The sequence below is a fragment of the Lutra lutra genome, chromosome 17, assembly GCF_902655055.1.
Source record: "Lutra lutra chromosome 17, mLutLut1.2, whole genome shotgun sequence".
Classification (NCBI taxonomy): Eukaryota; Metazoa; Chordata; class Mammalia; order Carnivora; family Mustelidae; genus Lutra; species Lutra lutra.
Window position 1 is genome coordinate 59,309,846 of NC_062294.1, and position 25,412 is coordinate 59,335,257.

At 46.7% G+C, this 25,412-nt stretch overlaps 1 protein-coding gene across 1 annotated transcript; it reads left to right on the forward strand.

Annotated features, from left to right (window-relative positions):
* Positions 1–10,562: 10,562 nt before the first annotated feature.
* On the forward strand, positions 10,563–20,661 carry LOC125089028 (zinc finger protein 211-like). The gene is made up of 3 exons (XM_047710817.1): positions 10,563–10,866; positions 14,126–14,252; positions 15,492–20,661. The coding sequence occupies exons 1-3, from the start codon at positions 10,834–10,836 to the stop codon at positions 16,970–16,972; spliced, it is 1,641 nt and encodes a 546-aa protein (XP_047566773.1). The 5' UTR covers positions 10,563–10,833; the 3' UTR covers positions 16,973–20,661.
* Positions 20,662–25,412: the final 4,751 nt, after the last annotated feature.

Here is a 25,412-nt window from a genome sequence, read left to right on the forward strand (position 1 = left end):
TTGGGGCGCCGGAGTGGCTCAATGGGTTAAGCCTCTGCCTTCGGCTCAGGTCATGATCTTAGAGTCCTGGAATGGAGCCCCCCATCCGGTTCTCTGCTCAGCGGAAAGCCTGCTTCCCCCCACTCTCTTCCTGCCTTTATGCCTACCTGTGATCTCTCTCTCATTGTGCGTCAAATAAATAAATAAAATCTTTAAGAAATGGAAAGATCTTGGAACGCCTGGGTGGCTCAGTTGGTTAAGCAGCTGCCTTCGGCTCAGGTCATGATCCCAGCGTCCTGGGATCGAGTCCCACATCGGGCTCCTTGTTCTGTGGGGAGCCTGCTTCTCCCTCTGCCTCTGCCTACCACTCTGTCTGCCTGTGCTCGCTCTCTCTCTCTCTAAAAAGAGGGGAAAAAAAAAGAAATGGAAAGATCTTGAGAGCCATCATTTTGAAATGCAGACATCAAGGGAGATAGCAAGTCTGTCTTTCACTTCCTGTGGAAGGACAGGAACCTAACTTTGGTAAGTGCCACTACTTCCTGTGATACAGATAAAAGAAGTTTGTTTTGGGACGCGTGGGCAGCTCAGCTAATCTCTGCCTTCAGGCTTGGGTCATGATGGCAGGGTCTTTGGATCTAGTCCCACATCTGGCTCCTTGCTCAGTGGGAAGCCTGCTTCTTCCTCTACCTCTGACTGCCGCTCCCCTGCTTGTGCGCACTCTCTGACAAATGAATAAATAAAATCTTCTTTAAAAAAAAAGAAGTTTGGGACGCCTGGGTGGCTCAGTTGGTTGGACGACTGCCTTCGGCTCAGGTCATGATCCTGGAGTCCTGGGATCGAGTCCCGCATCGGGCTCCCAGCTCCACGGGGAGTCTGCTTCTCTCTCTGACCTTCTCCTCGCTCATGCTCTCTCTCACTGTCTCTCTCTCAAATAAATAAATAAAATCTTTAAAAAAAATAAAAAAAGAAGTTTATGGGGCGCCTGGGTGGCTCAGAGGGTTAAGCCTTTGCCTTCAGCTCGGGTCATGATCTCAGGGTCCTGGGATCGAGCCCCACATCGGGCTCTCTGTCAGTGAGGAGCCTGCTTCCCCCTCTCTCTCTGTCTGCCTTTCTGCCTACTTGTGATCTGTCAAATAAATAAATAAAATCTTTAAAAAAAAGTTTATCTCTGGATAAACTCAATAAACTAACATGCATGACACCCCAAACAAGGTAAAGTTAGGATAATTTATATGTGACAAATGATGCTGTCAACTGACCTTACCTAATGACTAGTTCATCTGAAAACATGAATGTAGTGGGTTCTATCTGCTTATGTGGGTAACAGTGATATTTTTCCCCACAGGTCTTTGCAAATTCTTACATGATTTTTTTTAATTTATTTAGAGATTTTATTTATTTATTTGAGAAAAAGCGCTCCAACAGGGGAAGGGCAAGGTGGAGCATCTCAAGCAGACTCCATAGTGAGTGCTGAGTCCCATGTGGGATCAATCTCAAAACCTGAGATCATTACCTGAGCTGAAATCAAGAGTTGGATGTAGGGGTGCATGGGTGGCTCAGTGGGTTAAAGACTCTGCCTTCGGCTCAGGTCATGATCTCAAGGTCCTGGGATCGGAGCCTCACATAGGGCTCTCTGCTCAGTGGGGAGCCTGCTTCCTCCTCTCTCTCTCTACCTGCCTCTCTGCTTACTTGTGATCTCTCACTGTCAAATAAATAAATAAAACCTTAAAAAATAATAAATGTTTTTGGGACGCCTGGGTGGCTCAGTTGGTTGGACGACTGCCTTCGGCTCAGGTCATGATCCTGGAGTCCCGGGATCGAGTCCCGCATCGGGCTCCCAGCTCCACGGGGAGTCTGCTTCTCTCTCTGACCTTCTCCTCGCTCATGCTCTCTCTCACTGTCTCTCTCTCAAATAAATAAATAAAATCTTTTAAAAAAATAATAATAATAAATGTTTTTAAAAACAACGGTAGTTATTATTTAAAAAAAAAAAAAAGAGTTGGATATATAACAGAATGAGCCACCCAGGCACCCCGCTTAGCTGATTCCGGGTACACATCACATTCCGGCTTAATATCTATTCAATAATGTGGTGTAAGAAATCTATCGGGTCTTGGTCCCTGGTGCCCTGTTGCTGGCACAGAGCGCCTACAACCCTTGTTATCTCCTGAGTGATAGGAGTACCTTGTGTCATTCCTAAGGAGCCCCCTTTGGAGCCCACCTGAATTTATGCTAAAGAGGTGTGTTAGGGTGCGGGTCCTAAGCAGAATCAGCGTGGGGCGTGGCCATCAGAAAGGGCGGGGATTAGAGGCTTGGAACTCACAGCCCCACCCACTGGCCTCCAGGAAGGGGCTGGAGCTGGAGCTGAAAGCTCTGTAAATACTCCCGAACACGGACAGCTGAGGAGCCCCCAGGTCTGTGAACACGCCTGGGGGTGGCACACTGAGGTTCCCTGAGGACAGAAGCTCTTGCACCGGAGGCCCTTCTGCACCTCACCCCATGTTGTTCTTCATCGGCCTGTGAACGTACTTCCCCAGGGTTCCGTGAACCACCCCAGCAAGGTAATGGAGTGAGAGCAAGGGTTGGGAGCCTCTGGTTTATAGCCAGTCAGTCTGAGGCACAGGGGGCAACCTGGATTTGTGCCTGGCATGCGAAGGGGACAGTCTTCCTGTGGGACTGAGCCTTTTACCCCGTGCGATGGGATGCTGTCTCCGGGTGGTCAGAGGCAGAATTAACTGCATGGTGGTGCTGGTGAGCACACGTCTCAAATAGTGAAGTGTGGAGAGGACCCACGGGGGAGAGGAAGATTCTGTCCCACATCCCGACAGTCACCACCACACACGCCTGCGGGGACAAACCTCATCACCTGTCTCCTCACTAGCTAGTGTGCAGGATTGTGGGCGCGGGTGGTCAGCTGGACAGCCTCCGAGACTCGATAAGCAGCGCCCAGGACGCGGCAAGCTCTAATGAACAAGGGCCTCAGCCAACAGTAGCAAGGCAAGTGGGACCCGTGGGTTAACAGACATGCGAGACAGCTACTGTAGGGCGTTGGGAAACAGTCTGGATCTTAACTGCAATACACATGGCTTAAGAAACAACATTTGTGAGTCAAATTGAGAAAATGGAGCATTAATAACATTTGTCATATGTTAAAATAGTTGTTTACTTAGGGGCAAGAAAGCACCACTGCACGTGGGAAAGCAGGGTGGGGGGCGGGCAGTGGGGGTGAGGGAGGCTGGGGCAGAGGGGAGGGAGTGAGAGAGAGAATCTTAAGCAGGCTCCACGCTCAGGGCGGAGCCCAACACCAGGCTCACTGGGTTCAGTCTCAACCATGAGATCGTGACCTGAGCCCAAACCAGCAGTCGGAACTTGGAACCGACTGAGACACCCAGGCGCCCCTTCTGCAGTAGACTGACTTGCAGCCCACAAAAGTGGAAACACGTAAAATATCCATGAACAGATGAATAAGTAAATAAATAGTGCTATATGGATATCTCATAGATACAGTGAACTGTTCGTGTAAGCACCACTGATGAACTGTAAAATAAATGCGTCTCACGAGGGGACCCAAGGAAAAGGAGGACACAACACTTCACAACTTCAATCATACAAATTCTAGAAAGTGCAAACTCATTGATTATGACGAAAAGTCAATGGCCGCCTCGAGGACAGATTATTAAAGAACACAAAGGAAAAGTGGGGGTGATGGAAAACTTTATTATCATGACTGATGGCCTCATGGGCTTATGTGAAAGTCAGTGTCAAACTGCACAATTTAATGATGGACATTGCATGTCATTTGTACCTTACCGAAACTTAACAACACGGTTCAAATTAAGTTGGGTTCTCTACGCTTTAGAAGATTAGGTCTGGCCACCATACGGACTCCACCATCTTTCTCCTCATCAGAAGACATCTGTACAAACAGGTGAGCAATGAAGGCATTCCCAGTTCATTCAACATGGATACTGGCTGAGTCACAAAGACCTCATGGCTGCACCAAGAGATCTCTCCCGTCTCTGTCCTTGCTTCGCTGCCATGCACAACCATGACCTTTGGTGGACAACCCAGAGGGACCAAGGAATCCACAAAACCTAGTAGTGTACTTTCTCCTGACAGGCCCTACACAAGATACATCCATCTGGGGGTCCTGAGAATTTCTCTACCCGCTCATCCTTCACAGTCCTCCCACCTAAACTCTGTGCATGCCCTTCCCAAACAGGTACACTGCAACCTGTTTATTGGTCTCCTGCACTCTCTATTAATCCAGTGTTTCTGGACCAACGGTCATTCCCCTGGTCCTTATAATCTTTTTTTTTTTTAAGATTTTTTATTTATTTATTTGACAGAGAGAGATCACAAGTAGACGGAGAGGCAGGCAGAGAGAGAGAGAGAGAGGGAAGCAGGCTTCTCGCCGAGCAGAGAGCCCGATGCGGGACTCGATCCCAGGACCCTGAGATTATGACCTGAGCCGAAGGCAGCGGCCTAACCCACTGAGCCACCCAGGCGCCCCAATCTTTTTTTTTTTTAAGATTTTATTTATTCTTTTGTCCGAGAGTGAGAACGAGCCAGCACAGGCAACAGAATGGCAGGCAGAGGCTGAGGGAGAAGCAGGCTCCCCACCAAGCAAGGAGCCCGATGTGGGACTCGATCCCAAGACGCTGGGGTCATGACCTGAGCCAAAAGCAGCCACTTAACCAACTGAGCCACCCAGGTGTCCCTAGTCTTTATAATCTTAAAATCAGTGACATTACGCTACAGAATTCAGGGGATCAAGGCCCCTGGCGCTGCTGCTGGGCCTGGAGAATAGACCTCCTTCACCATCAATAGCCCCTGTGAATAAGAGAACAAGACCATTTGCTCAAAAGCACTAAAGGCTGTGAAACAACAACCAACAACAGCCCCCACTTCAGGCTGAAACAGCTCCCACTTCAGGGTGACCCCACAAAACATCCTGGCATCCAGCTATAACTCAGGACCACGGAGCCCTGCAGTCTTTCCTTAAAGCCTTGGAGCAGCCATGCAAACTAGGTCAAAGCTGCGGAGCTGTCTTCTGCCATCATACAGTCCCCTCTGAGGCACACAACTCTCTTCACCCCTTCATGCCCACAAACACAGTTAATTTCAACACACACAGAGTGAACAGAATTCCCAAGATTAATGGTAGCTTGGGGCGCCTGGGTGGCTCAGTGGGTTAAAGCCTCTGCCTTCGGCTCGGGTCATGATCCCAGGGTCCTGGGATCTAGCCCCGCATCGGGCTCTCTGCTCGGTGGGAAGCCTGCTTCTCCCTCTCTCTCTCTGCCTGCCTCTCTGCCTACTTGTGATTTCTGTCTGTCAAATAAATAAATAAAATCTTTAAAAAAAAAAGATTAATGGTGGCTTAAAAAATATGATCTTTATTGTCGTACAGCAAGAGCAATGGGAGGCAGACTGTTCCTGGTTTGGTGATTTGGAGGCTGGGGAAATGCCTTCAGAGTTTCACAAGGATGATACATCCCTGATACGCCATCCTCCTTTTCAAATCACCAACAGTCCTCTAGGACAAAACTGGGTGAGATCCATGCCCTCTCCTCAGAGAAGAAAAATGGGGAAGGAGTAAGTGCTCAGGCTGCTCATTAGTCCTCCAGCAAATGCCCTGACACTGGGATACGGCCCTGGGCAGGTTCAAAGACTGCAGTGCAGCTGCTACATACCTGGGATTTATGTCGATGTTTGAATATATGAACGTCAACACAGGCAATTGGCACCTTCATGAGGGATTTCCTCCAGTGCTGTTACTCTCATCAAATAAATACCTGCACAGTTAAGGTAGTTGTCCCATTTGAAATTTGTGAACTCCTATGACGTCAAGTCCTTCAATAGAAGGCTTTCTCATTTTCAAGGCTTTTGTAAGGGCTTTCATGACTGTGAGTTCTCTGGAGTGTGGTGAGGTTAGCCTTTGGTTAGCCATTTTCCATTCTCCACACTCATGGGCCTTCATCGAGGGGGACACTGTCATGTTTTAGGAGTTAGGACTCATAGGTAAAGAATATCCCACATTCAGATACTCATAGAGCCGTTTCAGCGTGAATATCTGAATGGTCACTGAAATGGAAGACCCAGTGAATGTTTCAAAGTCACTGTCCTCCTAAAGCCTTTCTCCAGCGTGTACTTTTCTGTGCTTAATGAGGCTAGAACTATGGCTAAAGGAGTTTAGTGTGCCTTCCCCCTACTGCAAGTTCCCATTGTCCCTGCATCTCTGGAAATGCTCCTGAATAAAGTCTTCACTACTCTTTCAACGAGTGTATTAGTAATTTTTCTTTTTTTTTTTTTGACGATTTTATTTATTTATTTGAGATAGAGCGTCTCTGTGTGGGCTGACTCCCTCCTGAGCTGCAAGCCAGACAGTCTGGATCCCAAGACCCTAAGATCATTACCTGAGCTGAAGGCAGACGCCTAACTGACTGAGCCACCCAGGCGACCCAATAATTTTTCTTTAACAGATCTTTGTATTTTGAAGAAAACATCTGCCTTAGAGTCAACTATTCTGTCCCATTCACTGAGAAACACTTTATCCATTTAATGCCTTACTTGATATCCAGATTACATTCAGTTCCTTTTAGGAATATAACATTATTCTTAAAAAGACATCAATGAGAAAAGTGCTATTTTGGTGTGGTATGGTGGCTGCAGTGTTCCAAGCTGAAGCATGTATGCCAAGAGTCTTTCTACCTGGAGATACTGGGAAAAGCTTAAATTTATTGTTCCACTCCTGCAAACTGATCGTCATTTAGAGATGACCCATGGACTGTTTTTTTTTTTTTTTTTAATTTTATTTGTTTGACACAGATCACAAGTAGCCAGAGAGGCAGGCAGATTGAGAGGGAGAAGCAAGCTTCCTGCTGAGCAGGGAGCCAGTTATGGGGCTCGATCCTAGGACCCTGAGATCATGACCTGAGCTGAAAGCAGAGGCTTAACCCACTGAGCAACCCACGTGTCCCTGGACTATTGTACTTGAAGAATTGATATAATCTCAGGAAAACAGTTGTAAAATTACAATGTTTATGTAGTGCTTCTAAGTTGGTGGCAGAAAGAACTTTGGTGGGGCACCTGGGCGGTCAGTGGTTAAGAATCTGCCTTCCGCTCAGGTCATGATCCCAGGATCCTGGGATCCAGCCCTGCATCGGGTTCCTTACCAGGTGGGAAACCTACGTCTCCCTCTCCCAGTCTCCCTGCTTGCATTCCCTTTCTCACTATCTCTCTGTCAAATAAATAAATAAAATCTAAAATAATAATAATAACTTCGGTGAAACATCTGTAGAAGGTAAGAAAATGTAAGACCTCAGAGACATTTTAGCAGTGATGGCTGAGAACACGCCCGAACAAGCTGTGGATATGACCAGGATGATCAATCTGAAATTTTTTCTCCAAAATGCAAATCTCCATTTTTGTAAAGTCTGAGCAATAACCTCATGGAAAAAGAGTTAAAGGGGACATTTAGAGTACCCAGAAGTATAAAATTTGTAGGGAAATAGAAATGTGTTTATTTTTGGTCTTCCTGATGATCAGTGAACAAAAATTTGGTTTTAGGCGCTTATTCTAGGTGCATGGAGGACTTTAGGTCCTAAGAGAGACAAAGACCCTTGCATTCTGGGACTCATGTTGTTTTCAAGAAAGAAAGACCAGGAATCAAAAAGAGTAACTGAAGAAATATGTCCTATGCCAGAAAGTGGCAGACAAAGTGGAAGGAAAGACAAGGTGAGTCTCCTGAGAGGTAAGTATAGAACATAATAATACTCAGCCCAATAAGTAAGCCCCAATAAAGGGCCTCTTTAGTAAGAGGAGAAAACAGTTGAAATTAAGGGGTGAGCCTCATGGATATGTTTGCAGTAAGCTCTGGGCAGTATAAAGCAGTTGTTTAGGTTATTCCATCAGTGCAGGCATAACGGGTCTCAGCAGTGGACGGCCTGGGACTCAAGGCCAGTTGGCCTTTCCTTTTCTTGGCTCAGTAGAGATAACACTCAGGGCATGTGTGTGAGAAATCCTGGCTCTGTTTCTCAGAACCTGCAAATCACCGCAGTGGACTGGGTGGGGCCTGGGACCAGTCAACCTCACCTTTCCTAGAATTCTCATTTTCACAGTTTGATCCCTGGACCTTCGACCACAGTGTCACCTATGGACTTTTGAAATGCACATTCTGAATCCCAGACCCAGATATACTGAATCGCACACTTTGTGGATCAGGTCCAAGTATCTGTTTTAACAAGCTTCCACGTGATTCTGATACATATGTAAGAAATTTCCACCATTCTGCCGTGTTGTACAGAATGTGTACCTGCATTTCTTGTGATTAAAAGACATTCTGTCTAAATCTGTAGGGATTTTTTTTTTTAGATTTTATTTATTTATTTGGCACAGAGAGAGAGAGAGATCACAAGCAGGCAGACAGAGAGGGAGGGAGAAGCGGGCCCCCCATTGAGCAGAGAGCCCGATGAGGGGCTCAATTCCAGGACCCTGAGATCATGACCTGAGCCGAAGGCAGAGGCTTAACCCACTGAGCCACCCAGGTGACCCTATTTTTCAGATTTTAAGTCTTATGAGATAGAATAAACCTCCGTGGGACCAGATGAAAGAGCACCCAAAGTATGTAGCATCTATTAAGATGACTTCATGGGCTCCCAGTCAATAGCATCCACCTCCAGAGATCCTTCCTCCCATCAGGGAGTTCAGGAGTTTGAGCGTTGCTCCCTGTTCTCCTTGGTGGTGTCACACCAATAAGTAGCCAATTTTTCCTCACTTTGGAAGCTGGGGGTCAGTCCTTTATTGGCTTGGTATGCATCTGGCAGGTGAACTATCCTTTGATTGAGCTATACTCTCTTATGGACACAGCATTGAGGCAGAGCACTCAGGATACAGTGAGTATGATGTGGACCTTGTTTCTGCTTTCTGGACTGTAAGGAGCGCACCAAGACTGAACAGCACCCCAACCATAGGGATCTGGAACCTGAGGCTTGTGTTAGTGTCTCCAGTCTCCTGGCCTTAATACCTTTAATATCTGGCCGAGTTCTCAGTACAGGAGACCTCTAGGAGTGGCCAGGTAGACAAGGGACTAACCTAGAAGTCTCCGCAGAGTTTTGTATGGGTTTGGAGGAAGGACCTTGGGGGCAAATAGGAGAGATATTAACTAGACCAGTTGGGCAGCTATGGAGCAGGACAGTGAAATGTGCAGCATCTTTAAAAAGAGTCAGGTTTAGGTCTAATACGTGTGGATATAAAATGAGGAAGTGGCTTTAGGCTGTCCAAGATATGTAGTTAAGTGAGAAAAGCATAGTACAGATCTGTATACAGAGTATGTCTTCATTTTTACCACAAACAACTTTTCTAGAAACCAATTTGAATTCGGGACCCAGACAGAATGACACACACGTGTGCAGACACAATTCTAAAAGGATAACACCATACAGTAAGCCTCAGCTTCTCTGTGTATTTGTATAAGTCTGTCTACTCTGTCTACATTGTTTCTTTCCTCCACTGATACTGCACAATGTTTTCATCAGAGTGACCATTCTGGTCATGTGTTCAACCTAAATATTCCTGTTCTCAGACATCACTGCTAAATCTTCTCTGAGGTCTTAACTCTTCCCCCATCCACTGATGTTCCATCAAACCTCTGTCTTCCACCACCTCTGAATCACCACATAGCCACTGGTAATAGCTTTCTGTAATTTGCATTTGCAACTGTAGTTCTGCGGTAATACTGGTTCCCTGTGGAAAACAGTCCCTGCAAGAGAAATGATAATCACTTCCAGACAATGAGATATCCTGGTTTTAAGTACCCCAATTCCTTGGAAAAGGAAAGCAGCCTTTGTATACATGCTCCATCTTGGAACACTGCAGCCATTGTCGCCCTCCAAAACAACATTTATTACGTTATTCTTTTTTTGGTGGATGTTAGGTTTCTACAAGGAACTGGGTTTATGCTAGGACATAAAGTAAGATATTAAATAGATAAAAGTATTGCTCAATGAATTGGATGCAAAAATTAATGATCAGATTAGAGAGATGTTTTCTATGGGTGCAATTTTTTTTTTTTTAAACTCTTGCTTCAGGGTGGCCTCACATTCATCCTGTATCTTCTCTGTTATGGCCCTATACAAAGTATTTCTGCCTTGTCCAGACCAACAAAACTGTCCCTAATGCTACTGGGTGTATTTGACTTGTGGGATGGTCATCATTTACGAGGCCATCGTTTACGAGGTTCTGCTTCCAGGGACATATTTTGGATCTAAATGACTCTATAGAATGATATGTGCATTTGGATCTGTAGCCTTTGGGATCATATGAAATATTTTTAGCTTTGGAACCACGCTGAGAATCAAGGGGTCTGTAATAATGTCTACAAACACCTGCGTGATCAGTTGCAGGCACCACTTCCCCTCTGGCCTGGGACGGAAGACCCCAATTTCCAGAGCGCTTAAGGAGACGTGCCCTTTCCTCCTAGAGGCCAATAGGAATGTCTTGTCCTCGTCCTGTGCGTCTGTGAACTACATTACCCAGAAGATCGCGCATCGATGGACTGCACCTCTGACCAATGAAGGTAGGAAAAGTCGTTCTGCGTGTGCGCCTAACGTCGGGGCGGGACTTCCGTCCTCATCCCCCTGGCGGTCTTTTTGCCTCTTTCACGCCTGTTCGTCCGCTAATGTTCTGAAGCGTAGGTTCAGGTTCGAGGTGACTAACCGAGAAGGCGCGAGGGGAGGCGCTGTTCCCCGCCGCACACAGTTGGGTCCGCGGCAGGCGACACCGCCCGGGCTGCCCCGCGCCGGGGACCGGGACGGGGACCGTCGGCCGGGGTGTCCGCTCCGCCCACCCAGTCGGATGGCGGCGGCCGCGCCCAGGGACCCGGCTGAGGTAAGTGCTCGTCCCCCGGCCCTCCCCTCCGACCCCCGACCCAGACCCCGAAGGCCCGAGCGCGGGGCGCCTGCTCGCGGCCCTGCGGCCCAGGCCCCGGTGTCCCGGACAGGGAGGCGCCGGTGGGTGGGGGCGCGTGTGTGAGCGCCTGCGGGCTGCGTGCGGGAGCGGGCTCCCGGCTGAGGGGCTGCCGGGGCGGGGGCTGCAGGGGGTCTGAGGGGGGAGGATTCTGCCCTCAGGGGAGAGAGCGTCAGGCGGATCCACGCCTGCACTGGCGGGCCGAGGTGCGGTACCTTCGTGAGGACTCTGGACGCCAAGGGGACTTTGGCCGAAAGAGGGGCCGGATCTCCATTTGGGATTTAAAAGTTTCCCGAAGGTGGTTTAGAGGGAGAGCAGACCGAGAGCAATGAAGAGGACATTGAGGCCCTGGGAGGTTGGATCTTAGTTCAGGCGGCACAGTTGGCAAGAGGGGACACAGCACTGAGGCACAGCTCTCAGCCGCGTGAGGTCGCCTGAGGTACGGGTGACGTGAGCCCAGCGAACCCTGCCGTGGACCCGTCCCTTCATTGCCAGCCTTTCTACACGGTTTCGCATTGCGGCAGAGGTGCTGTGGAACTTACACAGGCTGGTGGGGGGTGTCTCAGCCGCCCACCAGGCTGGTGGCCCTGGCCACCACCCGCATATTCTTTGGATTATGATGTCCTGGGGCGCTTAAGGGCCGTTCCCCCAGGCCTGGGTCTGGGGGCCCTAGGGAAATCCCAAACAGGGGGTCCTAAGTCCATCTCAGGCGTTATATAGAAATGATCCCCGGATGCACTAGGAACTTGTTCCAAGATACGTATATGTTTACAGGTGACTGAGTGTTCAGAAAATCACAGGCGTCCTTTTAGGTAGGAATAAAGAGCAGGGGGCGGGAGTCAAGACTGGAATGACTGAGAGGTTGGTGTGTGTTCTGGAGGTGATGGGAGGTGTGACTCAGAGGGAGAAAGTGATCTTAAGGTCTTAGCAGACTCGGGCTGGCTGCCGAGTGTAGAACAGACAGCGAGACAGAGGGAGGAGGAAGGAGGATCAGGCTGCAGGCTGCTGCCAAAGTCCTGGTGAGAGTTAATGGACTAGAGGTGTGGCTTAGGAAAAGTGGTTGGATTCTGGATGCGTGTTTTAAATGGGCAACTAGGGGGTGTCTGCCTTGACTCAGGTCATGATCCCAGGGTGCTGGGATGGAGCCCTGCATCCTGCTCCCTGCTGGGCGGGAAGCCTGCTTCTCCCTCTTCTACTCCCCCTGCTTGTGTTTCCTCTCTTCGCTGTGTCTCTCTCTGTCAAATAAATAAAATCTTTTTAAAAAAAGATAAGTAAATGGGCAACTAGATTCTCTGATGAGGGAGGAGTGAATACAGGACTCAGGGATGACTCCAGTGTTTTAGGTCTTAGCAGCTGTAGGACTGGAAGGTCCATCATCTAAGATGAAGAATGTGGTAGTAATATTCACTATGGGGAAGGGGTGTTAGGAGCTTTGATTTAGGTATATTGAGAGTTTGGGGTGTTTCAGAGACAACTGAATTTGATGCATGATGTGGGCAGTTGTATACATAGTGTGGGAATCTGAGGAAGGTTGAGGTTGGAGGATTCAGGATGTTCCCGATCAGGAGGGGTAATCTTCAGGTTATTATTATAAAGCTAATAGGGGACCAGGCAGGGGAGGATGGGGACTGTGGACTGGGTCTCTTGTCTGGGTACCCGGCTGATGGGTAGAGGCTTCACAAACACAAATGAAGCAGGTACATGGCCCTGAAAGGAGTGTGTCAGGGACAGGTCTGGCAGGTGGCCAAGCTTCCAACACAAGAGTGGATGCTAATGAGGTAAACACAGAGGCAAGGGACAACCAAGGCGAGATGTCATGCGGACCAGAGTGGGTCTCTGCACCGCTCTGTGCACTCACCAGGATTTTGTGAGGGCTTTGTTGGGGCCTGGGCTGTTTCGTTCAGCCAGGAAGATAAGGTCAAGGGCAAATGTGGTCATTTGTGAGGGTCATTAAGGCCTGGGGTGAACTATCAGTGGAGCTGGGCTTTGAATGAGGGTTAGGTGGGCAGAGGAAGATTGTGACTGCTTTGGGGATGGCAGTGCAGCACCTCGTGGAATAGGGCTGTGGGTGTCTGAGATCCATACGTCTGAAGCAAGGAACAGACCCGAGCAGTGAAGGCTTCATGGGAGGATTTGGGGCTGTGAAGGCTTGTGGGAGTCTTGGGAAGTCATTGGTCACATTCAATCCCATTTGAATTTGCAGAGCCTCCTGTGGATGCTGTGGTCAGGTTGTGGTGCAAGGTCTAAAACCAAGACCCGATATTATGTGTGGCACTGATGTCTGAAAACCCTGAGGGGCTCAGGTGGCCAGAGTGCTGCTTCTCCCCACTCTTCCCTCAGAACTAAGATCTAACCAAATACTGTTTTTATCAAGGGGCTCAGGGGCCTATCCCTCTTTAGTTGGTTTCAGCTCCTTAACTGCCTGTGGAGTTACTCAGATAAGTCAGTGGTATCCTCCCAGGGGAAACGGGTACCTCTTTGTGTCGATATTACAAAGCTTGGATCTCACAACCACCAGCTGTTAACTCTTTCCCAGACTGCCACCCCGTGTGGCCCAGTGTGGCGTGTGGTGTCCTTCTCTCCCACGCTGTGAATATATATGGTTAGAAAAGTGCTCTCGATCTCAGGTGGCCAGTGTTAGGTGTTCTGTGTTTGGCCATCCCTGTCACCCTAGCACACAGTCCCTTCTTCACCGTGGGGTGAAGAGGAGGTGATTGAAATAAAGTCATCTATAACTGTAAGGCCAGAGAGTTGCCTAAAGTCTGCAGGGCAATAAGCTGGTGGCAGCCACGGGCAGGTGACAGTGTCTGCAACATGGGGATGTACCATCTAAGGAATGACGTATACTTGTGGAGGGAGTGTGCCTGATGCCCCAGGGCCCTGGACTTGAGAGCTGGGTGGCTTGTCCATACTAGGTGAATTGTGTAGCAGAAATGGGTGAATGCCTCTGTGCCAGACCCTCGTTTGGTACCTTGTTATCCACCTGCCTCGTCTTTCTCATGGGTGGTGCCCGTGATCAGTGGGCCTGTGAGGAGACAGTGGCACCACTGGTGCTAGGGCCTGGTTTCTCTTCTGTGTTGGATGCTTAGGAAAGGATGGGTGAGGGGTAGATGTGGAGGGATTGGATTGTCACCTTTGAGGGAGAGGCTGTTTATGGTTTCATCTGTCTCCATCTTGCCAGGGTATTGTGACCTTTGAGGACATTGCCGTGTCCTTCTCCTGGGAGGAATGGGATCTTCTTGATGAGGCTCAGAGACACCTGTACCAGGATGTGATGCTGGAGAACTTGGCGCTTATAACCTCCCTGGGTAAGGTCCTCATACCTGCCTCTGTCCCCTGAGCTAGTCTTTCCGTTTCCCTTTTTCCCCAAGGGTTGGTCTATCCTCTCATCAGGATTGTGGTCTCTGCTTCCTTCTCCACTTCCTTGAATGGCAGTGTTATTGGCTGGGCTGAGGTATGTGCATTGCCTACTCCTTGAGTAGCCCCAACACCTGCAACTCCCAAGCCTCCCAGGGAAGGAACCAGGGTCAGGAGTGTTCCAGTCAGCCCAGTGGATCCCACTTTGCTGCCCTCTCTCTGGCAGGTGACTTCCAGTTACAAAGCACCCGAGTATCCCAGGTTCCACTTTCTTCCTCCAGCTGACATTTCCTTATCCCTTCTTGGGCCAGAAATTGCCGTCACTGACCATCACGGTTATGTAGACCACCGTCTGTTCTTGCAAGATCCTCCTTGGAAGTTGTCTTTATAATCGTTTTCTTTCCTGTGCGCTGCATGTGCTGAGCTGTTCTTGGCCAGTGCTGGCCCCTTATCTCTCCCGTCTTCCCCTTATTAGCACCTGGATCATCCATGGGCAACATAGCTGCTCGTCTCGGGGTTGTGGTGGAGAGTCCGTTGTGGTTCACAGCCCAGCTCCGAACAGTGACACCTAGGGGAGAGCAAGATGTCAGGGCTGTGTGCACATCATACCAGAAACTTCCTATTTGTGACTGGTCTTTTGTTGGTAATGACCGTGGCCCCCAGACTTCATACCTGCCTTTCCTTCCCCAGTCTTCACACTCAGGTGACTGGTCAACTGCTGGTCATCACTTGTACTCTTACTTCCCACCCAGGGCTAATCCGCACCTCTCTGAACTGCACATCTTGACCATTTTAATCACTGCTTCATGTGGGGACCCTCCTCATTGGCTCCTGTGTGTTGTGTCATGAGGTGCACACAGATTCTTGCACACACAGTTTCTCTTTCACTGTCGAATTTTCCTGAGCCTGAACACACCCTTCTATGTGACAGACTATATCCGGTTGAAAGTTATATGTAGACCTTGTCTCTCCTCAGTGTGTTTATTTCACCTCACAAGTGCCCCTGAGCCCGCATTTTGTGATCATTAGTGGCCCAGTACAGCTAAGCATCTCAGCCTCAGCCTGAACTCAAACCTCCTATCCTATAAACAATCTCATGGACTTGTTTCTGGGTTTGTTAGACACACCTGGGTAGTGGCTGCCTACCCACGAATGTCACCGTGCACTTCACCAGCATTTCCTGCTTTCAGGTTGTTGGCATGGAGCAGAGGATGAGGAGGCACGTTCTGAGCAGAGCATTACTGTAGAAGGAGTGTCACAGGTCAGGACTCCCAAGACAGGTCTTTTTCCCCAGAAGGCCAACCCCTGTGAGGTGTGTGGTCTGGTCTTGAAAGACAATTTTCATGCTGCTGAACACCAGGAAACACAATTCAGTGAGAAACTGTACACTGGTGGGACACATGGGAAAAGATTTTATTTTGGTGAAAACCTTCAGCAGCGGCTCAAGCAGCACGTGAGCGAAAAGCCCTTCGGAAACCACATAAGCAGAGCTTCAGTGGTCAAGAACTGCAGCTTGCAGGTGTCAGGGAAGCCCTTTATCTGCGGGGAGATTGGGAAGGACTTCTTGGCCACCTCAGGAACCCTCCAGCAACAGGCCACAGGTTCTGGAGAGAAGTCAAACAATGGAACTGAATGTGGAGCGGCCTTCCACATGGGAAAAACTCAACACCGCTGGGGAGACAGCACAGAAGCTTTCAGCCACAAGCATACATTCGTTCAACACCAGAGGGTTCGCCCTCGAGAAAGATGTTACATGTGCAGTGAATGTGGGAAATCTTTTAGCCATAACTCTAGCCTTATTAAACACCAGAGAGTTCACACAGGAGAAAGACCTTATGAGTGTGGGGAATGTGGAAAATCCTTTAGCCAGAGCTCCAACCTCTTTCAGCATCGGAGAGTTCATACTGGAGAAAGGCCTTATGAGTGCAGTGAATGTGGGAAATCTTTCAGCCAAAGCTACAGCCTCAATAACCATCGGAAGGTTCACACTGGAGAAAGGCCATTTGAGTGTGGAGAATGTGGCAAATCCTTCAGTCAAAGATCCAACCTCATTCAACATCAGAGAATTCACACTGGAGAAAAGCCCTATGAGTGCAGTGAATGTGGGAAGTCCTTTAATCAAAGCTCTGCGCTCCTGCAGCACCATACCGTTCATACTGGAGAACGGCCCTATGAGTGCAGTGAATGTGGGAAATCCTTTACCTACAATTCCAGTCTTTTAAAACACCAGAAAGTCCACACGGGATCAAAGCCTTATGAGTGCAGTGAATGTAGGAAATCTTTTAGCCAGAATTGCAGTCTTGTTCTCCATCTGAGAGTTCACACTGGAGAAAGGCCTTATGAGTGCAGCAAATGTGGAAAATCTTTTAGCCAAAGCTCTGCACTCCTTAAGCACCAGAGAGTTCACACTGGAGAAAGGCCATATGAGTGCAGTGAGTGTGGGAAGTCCTTTAGGCGAAGCTCCAACTTCAGTGACCATCGGAGAGTTCATACTGGAGAAAGGCCATATAAGTGTAACCAATGTGGGAAATCCTTCAGTAAGAGCTCTGGCCTCACTCGACACCAGAGAGTTCATAGTGGATTGGGCATTATAAATATGAGTGAGAAAGCCATTAGCCGAAGCCCTTACCTCATTGATTACCACACAGTACACATGGGAAGTACAACTTAGATATGTACAACATGTATTTCCTTGTTCAGTATAACAACATCGAGGAGATCTCTTTTGAGGGTACCATCTGCCTAAATTGAGCCTCATACATCCAGACAGCAAAATAAATTCCAGGTATGTAGAACTGTGTTGCATGTTTCAGCTGAGACCCATGTGAGTTTTTATTATGTTGATTCTGTAGCAGCAGCCGTTCACCTCTCCCCTGTGGGTGCCCGCATTTGTGTCATTAAGCACAGTGACGTGTTCAGCAAAGTAAACCTTAGTGTTTTCCCATTCCCTGGGTAAATGTGAAAAGCCAGGGTACTCATTCTTTTCTCTCTGATTAGTTAGGGCATGGATGCCTCCGTTGTGTTCCAGAGGACTCCATCTGCTGGTGGCCTGAAAAGTCAGCTTTTTTAGGGATATTATTGGTCTGATGACTCTTGTGATGAAATTTGCAGCCTCCAACTCACCAACCAAGGAACAGCCTTCCTGTGTATTCTGGTTTATGTTATAACAGAGGCCTTGTTGTGTAAGACAACTTTATCTTAAGGATTAGATTCACTTCATGGGGTGGTTTCAGAATGACAGGAGAAACAGGTGCTATGGTCGCCCCAATCTTTGTGTGCATCAAGGGGATGGAAGGATGGTAGTTTTCTCTCTAATTTGGCCCTTGTTTGCATTGTTGCCCAAGGCTTCTAAGAAGATTCTATAAGGTTTTGTGGTTAGATTGTAGCCTGGATGCAGGATGTTTCGTGGTGTCAGCACTTGCCCTGAAAAGAGGGCAGTTGTAACAACCTCTGCTACTTCTGGGGACAACATAGTATTGTTCTCTTGTTTGCAGGGGATACTGCATTGTGCCCAGCACTGGTGCAGGAAATGTTCCTAGGCTCTGCAAAGGAGTGATGTACTCTGATGCCCAGAATTCTGTGTGGTAGTGTCACTGGCTGAAAAATGATAGGGGGATCATAACTGTACACAAATGGTGGATTAACAGAGAGGCCAAGAGAACACGACAAACTGGTTAAAATGTGCCTCTTTTAAAGGCTGCCTGCTGTTGTTCGGTCAGTATGGCTGTGAAGGATGAGCCAGTACAGAAATTCTCAGATCCTTCTGAACTATGAATCTTGTGTAGCTGAGGGCCTTAGAAAAATCATCTAATGGGGGGTTCCTGGGTGGCTCAGTTGGTTAAGTGTCCGATTCTTGGTTTCGACTCAGGTGAGGATCTCAGGGTTACAAGATCAGGTCCTGGGTACAGATCAAGCCTCAGTGCGAAGCCTGCTTGGGATCCTCTCCCCTCTCCCTGTGCGTCCCCACACATCCACATTCTCTCACTTGCACGCCCTCTCTCTAGAAAGAAGTCTAACAGTTTTACAGATTCCTGTAGCTTCTCTGCAATGTGCACCTTAAGGTCATTGCAACACAGGAAGGAAAACAAAGATAGAAGGAAGGAGGATCTCAGTCCAGCAGTGCAGGCTTTACACAGCTTGCTTTCCCGATGACTCAGGTGGACATGGCTTTCGTTGCTTTCCTGTATTGCTGCCACTGAGGCAAGGTGCTGATCCCAGGGCATTACAAGGGATATGGTGGGGTTTGCCAAACTTTTTTTTGAAAACTTTTTTTATATTGTAATGCCTTTTCAGAATAGTTAATAAATAATAAATTGTCCATATTTACACTGTTTCATTTGATTATTTTTGACATTCATATAAACCCATGAAACCATCATCACAATCATAGTAGTGTGCGTATATATCACCCCGTATTCATTCGTGCCCTTTAATTATTATGTCTTTCTCTCTGCCCTCCAGGCAAACATTGATTCACTTTCTTCCACAATAGATTAATATGTATTTTCTGCAATTTTACATGATTGAAAATAAAATGTTTTGGGTTTTTTTCCCCTATGTGTCCTTATGTGGTATATTATTTATTTTGAGATTTGTCAATGGACCTGTGTATTTAGTTCATTCTTTTGATATTGTCAAGAAATGTAATGTTCTGTGGATTAACCACTATTTGTTTATTTACTCGTCTTTTTCAGATATTTGAGTTGTTTCTGGTTTGGGGCATTATCAAACAGTTATTATAGATACTTGATTCTTAAATTTACGATTCTTTATATGGATATGTTTCATTTCTCTTGTATTAATACCTCAGAGCACAATGCCTGAGTTGCAGGGCTGCAATTTTGGGACTGTTTAAATGAGGTCATTCTCATGAGAACTCTTACCTGATAGCTCCCTGTGAAAAGATGTGTTAGTTATGGGCTGAATTGTATGTTCCCAAAATGATATATTGAAGTCCTAATCTCCAGTACCTCAGAATATCACTGAGTTTGGAAATAGGGTTTTTAAAAAGGTAAAATAAAGGCAATACTGTGGACACTAATCCACTGTGACTAGTGTCATTGAGAGGAAATTGGTACGGAGACAGACAGAGGGAAGATCATGTGAAGACAAGAAGAAAATGCCCACCCACAAGCCAAGGAGAGAAGTGTCAGGAGAATTCAGTGCTGCTGACACCCTGATCTCTCATATCTAGCCTCCAAATTTGTGAGAAAATACACTTCTGTTGTTTAAGCCACCCAGTCTGAAGTAATGTGTTATGGTGGCCTTAGCAAATCTTAGGGGGGCCCTCAGCATCTGGGAAGGAGAGGGTCTGCAGGGCACCCTAGGGTCAGAGGAAGGATGTGATTACAATCTGTAGAGTAGTTGGGACCAGAAGGAGAGATGGGCTTGGAATTGATTCCTCCATCCCCACCTTTCACTGGAGGTCACAAAGAAATTTGCCGTCCAGCCATGTAAAATGGAGATCATCACCAGAACCGCCTCTGGGGCTATTTGAGGATGTAAAGAGCTCATGGCCCAGGAAGGGGGCTCAGATGGAGAACTTTTAAGAGTGACAGTTGTCCTCAGGGGTGGGGAGCGGGATCAGCAGTGCCTTTGGAGAGGGGGGCAAAAGACCACTGGGGTGAATATTGGGGTGTTTATACCTGACGGGCCTTGCAGGGGCTGAGGTTGAAGTGAGGGGGCAGGTAAGGTTCCCACCTGGCTCTTCCTGAAGCTCTGATCCCTACTGAACAATCCCAAGCTAGTGGGGGACAAATAAGGACTGCACGGCTTGGACCATGCACACATCACCATGGGGCCCTGGATAAGTGGTGGCCACACCTCAAGGGCCCCTTGAACACCTTCAGATGGATTTTATCCAGCTTCTACCCTCCATGGGACTTGAATATGTTTTACTTATTGTATGTCCATTTGCAGAGTGGGTTAAAGCATTTCTTAGCTGAAAAGCTGCGGCTGTTATAGTCACTGAAAAGCTGATTGATTTTGTTTCCAACCCTGTGTCATCCCACTGTTTACATCTACATTAAGTGGTCATGTCACACTTTGTATAAACTCTATTTTATCACTCAACAATCCTCTAGGAAAGTTGAACTGACCACTGCCATTGTTAACATCAGCAGAACTTTCAGAAACCTTTGAGCTCCCCTGGCCAAAGGTATTCTCTCTAGCCTTATGGCCATGTCATCCACTCACTCATTTATCCTCCTATGAATTACTAAGTGGAAGACTCATGATGTGTCTAGGGATTTCATTTCCAGTACTAGTCCTGCTCTGCTATATGCAGACATAGCAAATGTTATCAGGGACTCATGTACCATACCCAGTCCTATCACTAACTGATTAAGGGCGCCTTCTGAAAACATGCTTTAAAGAGCCTTTTCATGGGGCGCCTGGGTGGCTCAGTGGGTTAAAGCCTCTGCCTTCGGCTCAGGTCATGATCCCAGGGTCCTGGGATCAAGCCTCGCATCAGGCTCTCTGCTCAGCAGGGAGCCTGCTTCCTCCTCCCTCTTTCTCTGCCTGCCTCTCTGCCTCCTTGTGATCTCTATCTGTCAAATAAAATAAATAAAATCTTTTAAAAAAATAAAGAGCCTTTTCATGATTCTCAGCTAGTAAATGCCATTTGTTGGAAGACCTCAGAGAGTAACTGCTCTTGAATCTTATGGGAAGGAACCGATCAGGGGCTGTTAGCAACAAATAGAGCAGTGAAATTCCAAAAGGTCACGCTGGTTCATGGTTCACAACTAAAGAAATCCAGAATTCCATGCAGTTGGAAGGCTAAGGCTACTCATCCAAGACCTCAAACTGAGGATTGTAAGCTGATCTTCAAAAGCAGACAGGTGACCCAAGACCTTTGGAACAGATAACTGCTTCCACTCAATACCTCAGAGCAAGACATTTAAGAAATTACTGTTTGGTTTTTTTAATCTGCTTGCCTGTAATTGTTCCACTTCTCATTTTCTGCAGACCCCTTGTCATTACCACTAATGGCCCTTTTACTCGTTTGTTCCTTCATATTATAAGGTTAGGTTACATCAGAACATACTCAGTCTAGCACCCTTATTCGATTATCCCTACAGCAGCCACTGCCCTCAATCTTACTTACTGCTGGATACGCCATTCTTCTGCAGCCCACCCTGATAAAACCTCTGGGCTGTGCAGGTTGCATCAGATGAGACCATAGGGAGTTACAGCAGATGGCATTTCCACTTGCACACACATGGACATGGATCTTACATAAATCAATGTGTGACATTGCTAGTGTCCCTCTCTCCCAGAAAAAGAACTGATTATTTCAATCGATCAGACCTCAGGCGATCCTAAGTTTGATTTCAATAATCTTCATAGGGCAATGTGCCCAATACCCGACCCGGTATCCGTCTTGATAGAGATCCAAAAATGTAACCCAGTCATGTAAGCCCTAGGTTCTGACCTTATATCAAGATAGACTTCTTTGTTCCCAGATGTCTCTGCCTGTGACAGATAACCACTTCCTTTGTGGTGAGGGCCCACAGGATTCAGATTAACACCTCAGGTACTTTCAGAATAGTATCTTAAGACTTGTCCATTAAAAAAAAAAAAAAAAAAAGACTTGTCCATACATGAGAGACCCTAGTTATATAAATTACCAATTTTGGAAATCCAATCCAAGTGTGATTTTCAACATGAGGTCTGTTCTACTACTCAGCACACTGAGGGAATTAGTGACTCATTTTTTATGTGAACGATGTGAGTAGTGTTCCCATCAGTGGGAATCATACAAATAGAAAAGACTAATCTATCAGTAGCCTTGGCAGAAGTTTTAAATGACACCACTTCTGCCCTAGATGTATACAGTAAACATTTGTCTCAACTCATTGACACGAGTAGTGATAGACAGTCTCAATGCTCTAGATTTCTTGTTGGCTAGTCATGGTGGAATCTGTGTCATTGCTAATACTTCTTGTCCTTGGATCCATGAAACAGACAAGGGACTATGAATTGCGCTTGCTTTTGTCACAGTGGCCATGATGCTGGTCTGTTTTCCAGTCTCAAATGCCTCTATGCAACTGCACTGTTCTGGATGATCACAGTGATGATATAACAATAAAAAGGTCAAGCCAGCCTCGCAGTACCACTATGAAGATGAAATGAATCTTGACGCAGTGAAGATTTGAATTTTGTATTTTCTCCAAATTGGTCAACTTCTCAGAAGTGAGAGAAAGACCAGGGTGGAGGTGAGAGAATATGGAAATGGACAATGGCCAGACCGTATAGAAAGATAGAACTCAGACCCACAGTCTCTGGTAACCAACCCATGAATCTGTATAACCAGCCCAAGATGCCAGCCATCTAGAAGTGAAACCTGTAGGAAATCATACCATTATATCTTGCAACAATTCAGGATGCCAAAGGATGACCCCAGTAACGATGGCACTGAAGAGCCAGGACGTGATTAATAATGGACAGATTTCTTCATTTTTGTCCTTGTTTGCAACATAATACCAATGAGAGAAGGCCAGAAATGTACCCCTAACCAATCATGTAGGATGCATCTCTTCTATTTAGCCCACCTACAGCTGCCCAATCAAGGCACACCTGAAGTCTTACCTTTTTATTTTTTTTTAAGATTTTATTTATTTATTTATTTGGCAGACAGAGATCACAAGTAGGCAGAGAGGCAGGCAGAGAGAGAGAGATAGGGGGAAGCAGGCTCCCCACTGAGTAGAGAGCCCGATTCAGCCTTTGAGTGTTCTCATTTGATTGGTCTTCGTGTGTTTCCATAGCTCTTGGACATCTTCCTCAAAAATACTGTGTTGTAAATTGATTTGAAATAATTTTGTCTGAGTGATTTTATAAGGATTTATTAGCAATAGTGTTAAGTTTACTTGTTGCATTTCATTTTCCATCCTAGGTTATGGACATTTTGGCAATTATCTGACAAAGAATATAATCTTATCTAAGCATCTTTCAGGGAGGCAAGTTAGAGGGTAAACTGCTTTGGAGCCTCTCCATACCAAGTATCGAAAGACGCGGTCATTTATTAATCTGAATTTTACTACCTTTTTGTCCTGCCAATGAAGAGTATCTCAGGGGCCACCTAGGAACTCTGGCATTAGGTAATTTATGATGAACTTAAACCTTCCTCATTGGTGAATCCTCCTAAACTGTGTCTCTCTTTGTCCTATTTTTAGCCCAACTTTCTTTTCTTTCAGTCCACAGTATTCTGGAGTTGGCTGAAATGCCTCCATGTCCCTTGAGTTTGTAACTTCCTTTTAGAGGAGAGACAGTCCTGAAAAATGGACATTCCACCTGGTTATGTTAAAAAAAAAAAAAAAAAAAAAAAAAAAACAACTGTGGCATTGTCAAAAAAGACTTCCCAAATACCAGGGGGAAAAAAAGAAAAGTTTGCTAAGTCATTGATTCTTCTCCTGTGCACACACTCTCTAGGAATCAGTCTATCTTCTGATTGAGCCAAGAGATGCAAAAACATGGTTGGAAAGAGTCCAGTAGACCTGACTTAAAAATATTTCAAGATTAATGAAATTTTAATGTTTAAAAATGAAAATGAAAGAACTGAAAATCATTTGGAACTTTTACAAAGGACATTGATAATGTAAGAGAAAATTATTGCCCTAAGGTAGCATAAAGGAATGGTAAATATTTAATGCTTTAAATGGGGTTGGCTCTTTTTTAAAGATTTTATTTATTGGAGAGAGAGAAGGAGCAGGGACATAAGGAGAGGGAGAAGCAGACTCCCTGCTGAGCAGGGCTCAATCCCAGAACTCTGGGATCATGGCCTGAGCCAAAGGCAGCTGCTTAACCAACTGAAAAACCCAGATGCCCCTGGGATTGGCTCTTTATGTTGCTAAACATAACCATCCTCAAAGCTGTTTTTCTAATAAAAATTTGCTAAATTGTGATTTTGAATAATGGCTTGACCCCTGGATCACCAGGTAAGAAACAGGAGATCTCAGAGCTTTTGTGTAATTGCAAGAGTGTGGGGTTAACGATTTATTTGAGGGGTGCCTGGGTGGATCAGTTGGTTAATCAGCTGCCTTTGGCTCAGGTCATGATCCCAGGGTCCTGGGATCGAGTCCTGCATCAGGGGCTCAGCAAAGAGCCTGTTTCTCCCTCTCCAACTGCCTCTTGCTCTGACTACTTGTACTCTGTCTCTGTGTCAAATAAATAAAAACCTAAAAATAAAAAGATTCATTTGAGAGGGAGCATGAGTGAACACGAGCTGGGGGAGGGGGCAGAGGGAGAAGGCAGCAATCTAAAGCAGACTCCCCACTGAGCTTGGAGCCCGACAGTGGGGCTTGATCTCACCATCCTGGGATCATGACCTGAGCTAAATCCAAGAGTCAGACGCTGAACTGACTGAGCTTACCCAGGCACCCCTTAAGTGTTTTTAAACATTGGTTTATGTACATAAAATTGCTTACATTTTTAAGGATTTGACAGTTTCTCCCTCTGTCGTGTGTCTCACTTAGCTGGTCCACTAGGACAGGGACAAAGTTCAGCCATAAGTATAAGATGTTCTTCAGCATATGGTGTAGCCCAATTTCAGGGTGGCTAGACTGAAGAAGAATGTGTGTCCTAAGATCATCGCCGTGTATTTCAACCCCAATAAGAACTGGGGCCACTTGTCAGTCAAATGTATTGCACCACTGAATTACCCAAAAGTCTTGCTTCATGGTGGAGACTTAACCCTACATAATGGATGAATGGACATATGAATATGTTGCAGACCACACAAACTGCCAGACCTTGTGAAACTTTTAGAAAAAATTATCTTTTTATCCCAGCAGGGGGGAAACAACCTGGAGACAGGGGTTGTCGTTCCTGAGGAGCACAAAGGGGATAAAAGTGGGGAAACATGTTTCCGTAAGTGCAATGGTGTTTATCAGCCACATTTTGGATTATCCAATAGCCCCATGTAAAGTACCAAGGTGGAAGAAAGGGAGAAGGTGACAAAGGAGCACACCAGTATCAGGAGGGTTTGGGTGGCTCTGGTCTCGGGAGAGTCTGGGGGCATGATGACATTGTCCTTGCCTCTTGTACCTGTAGGGGATGCTCACCATGGAGCCGTTAGCCCAATTACACAACATCAGTGAAGAAAAGCACGAACA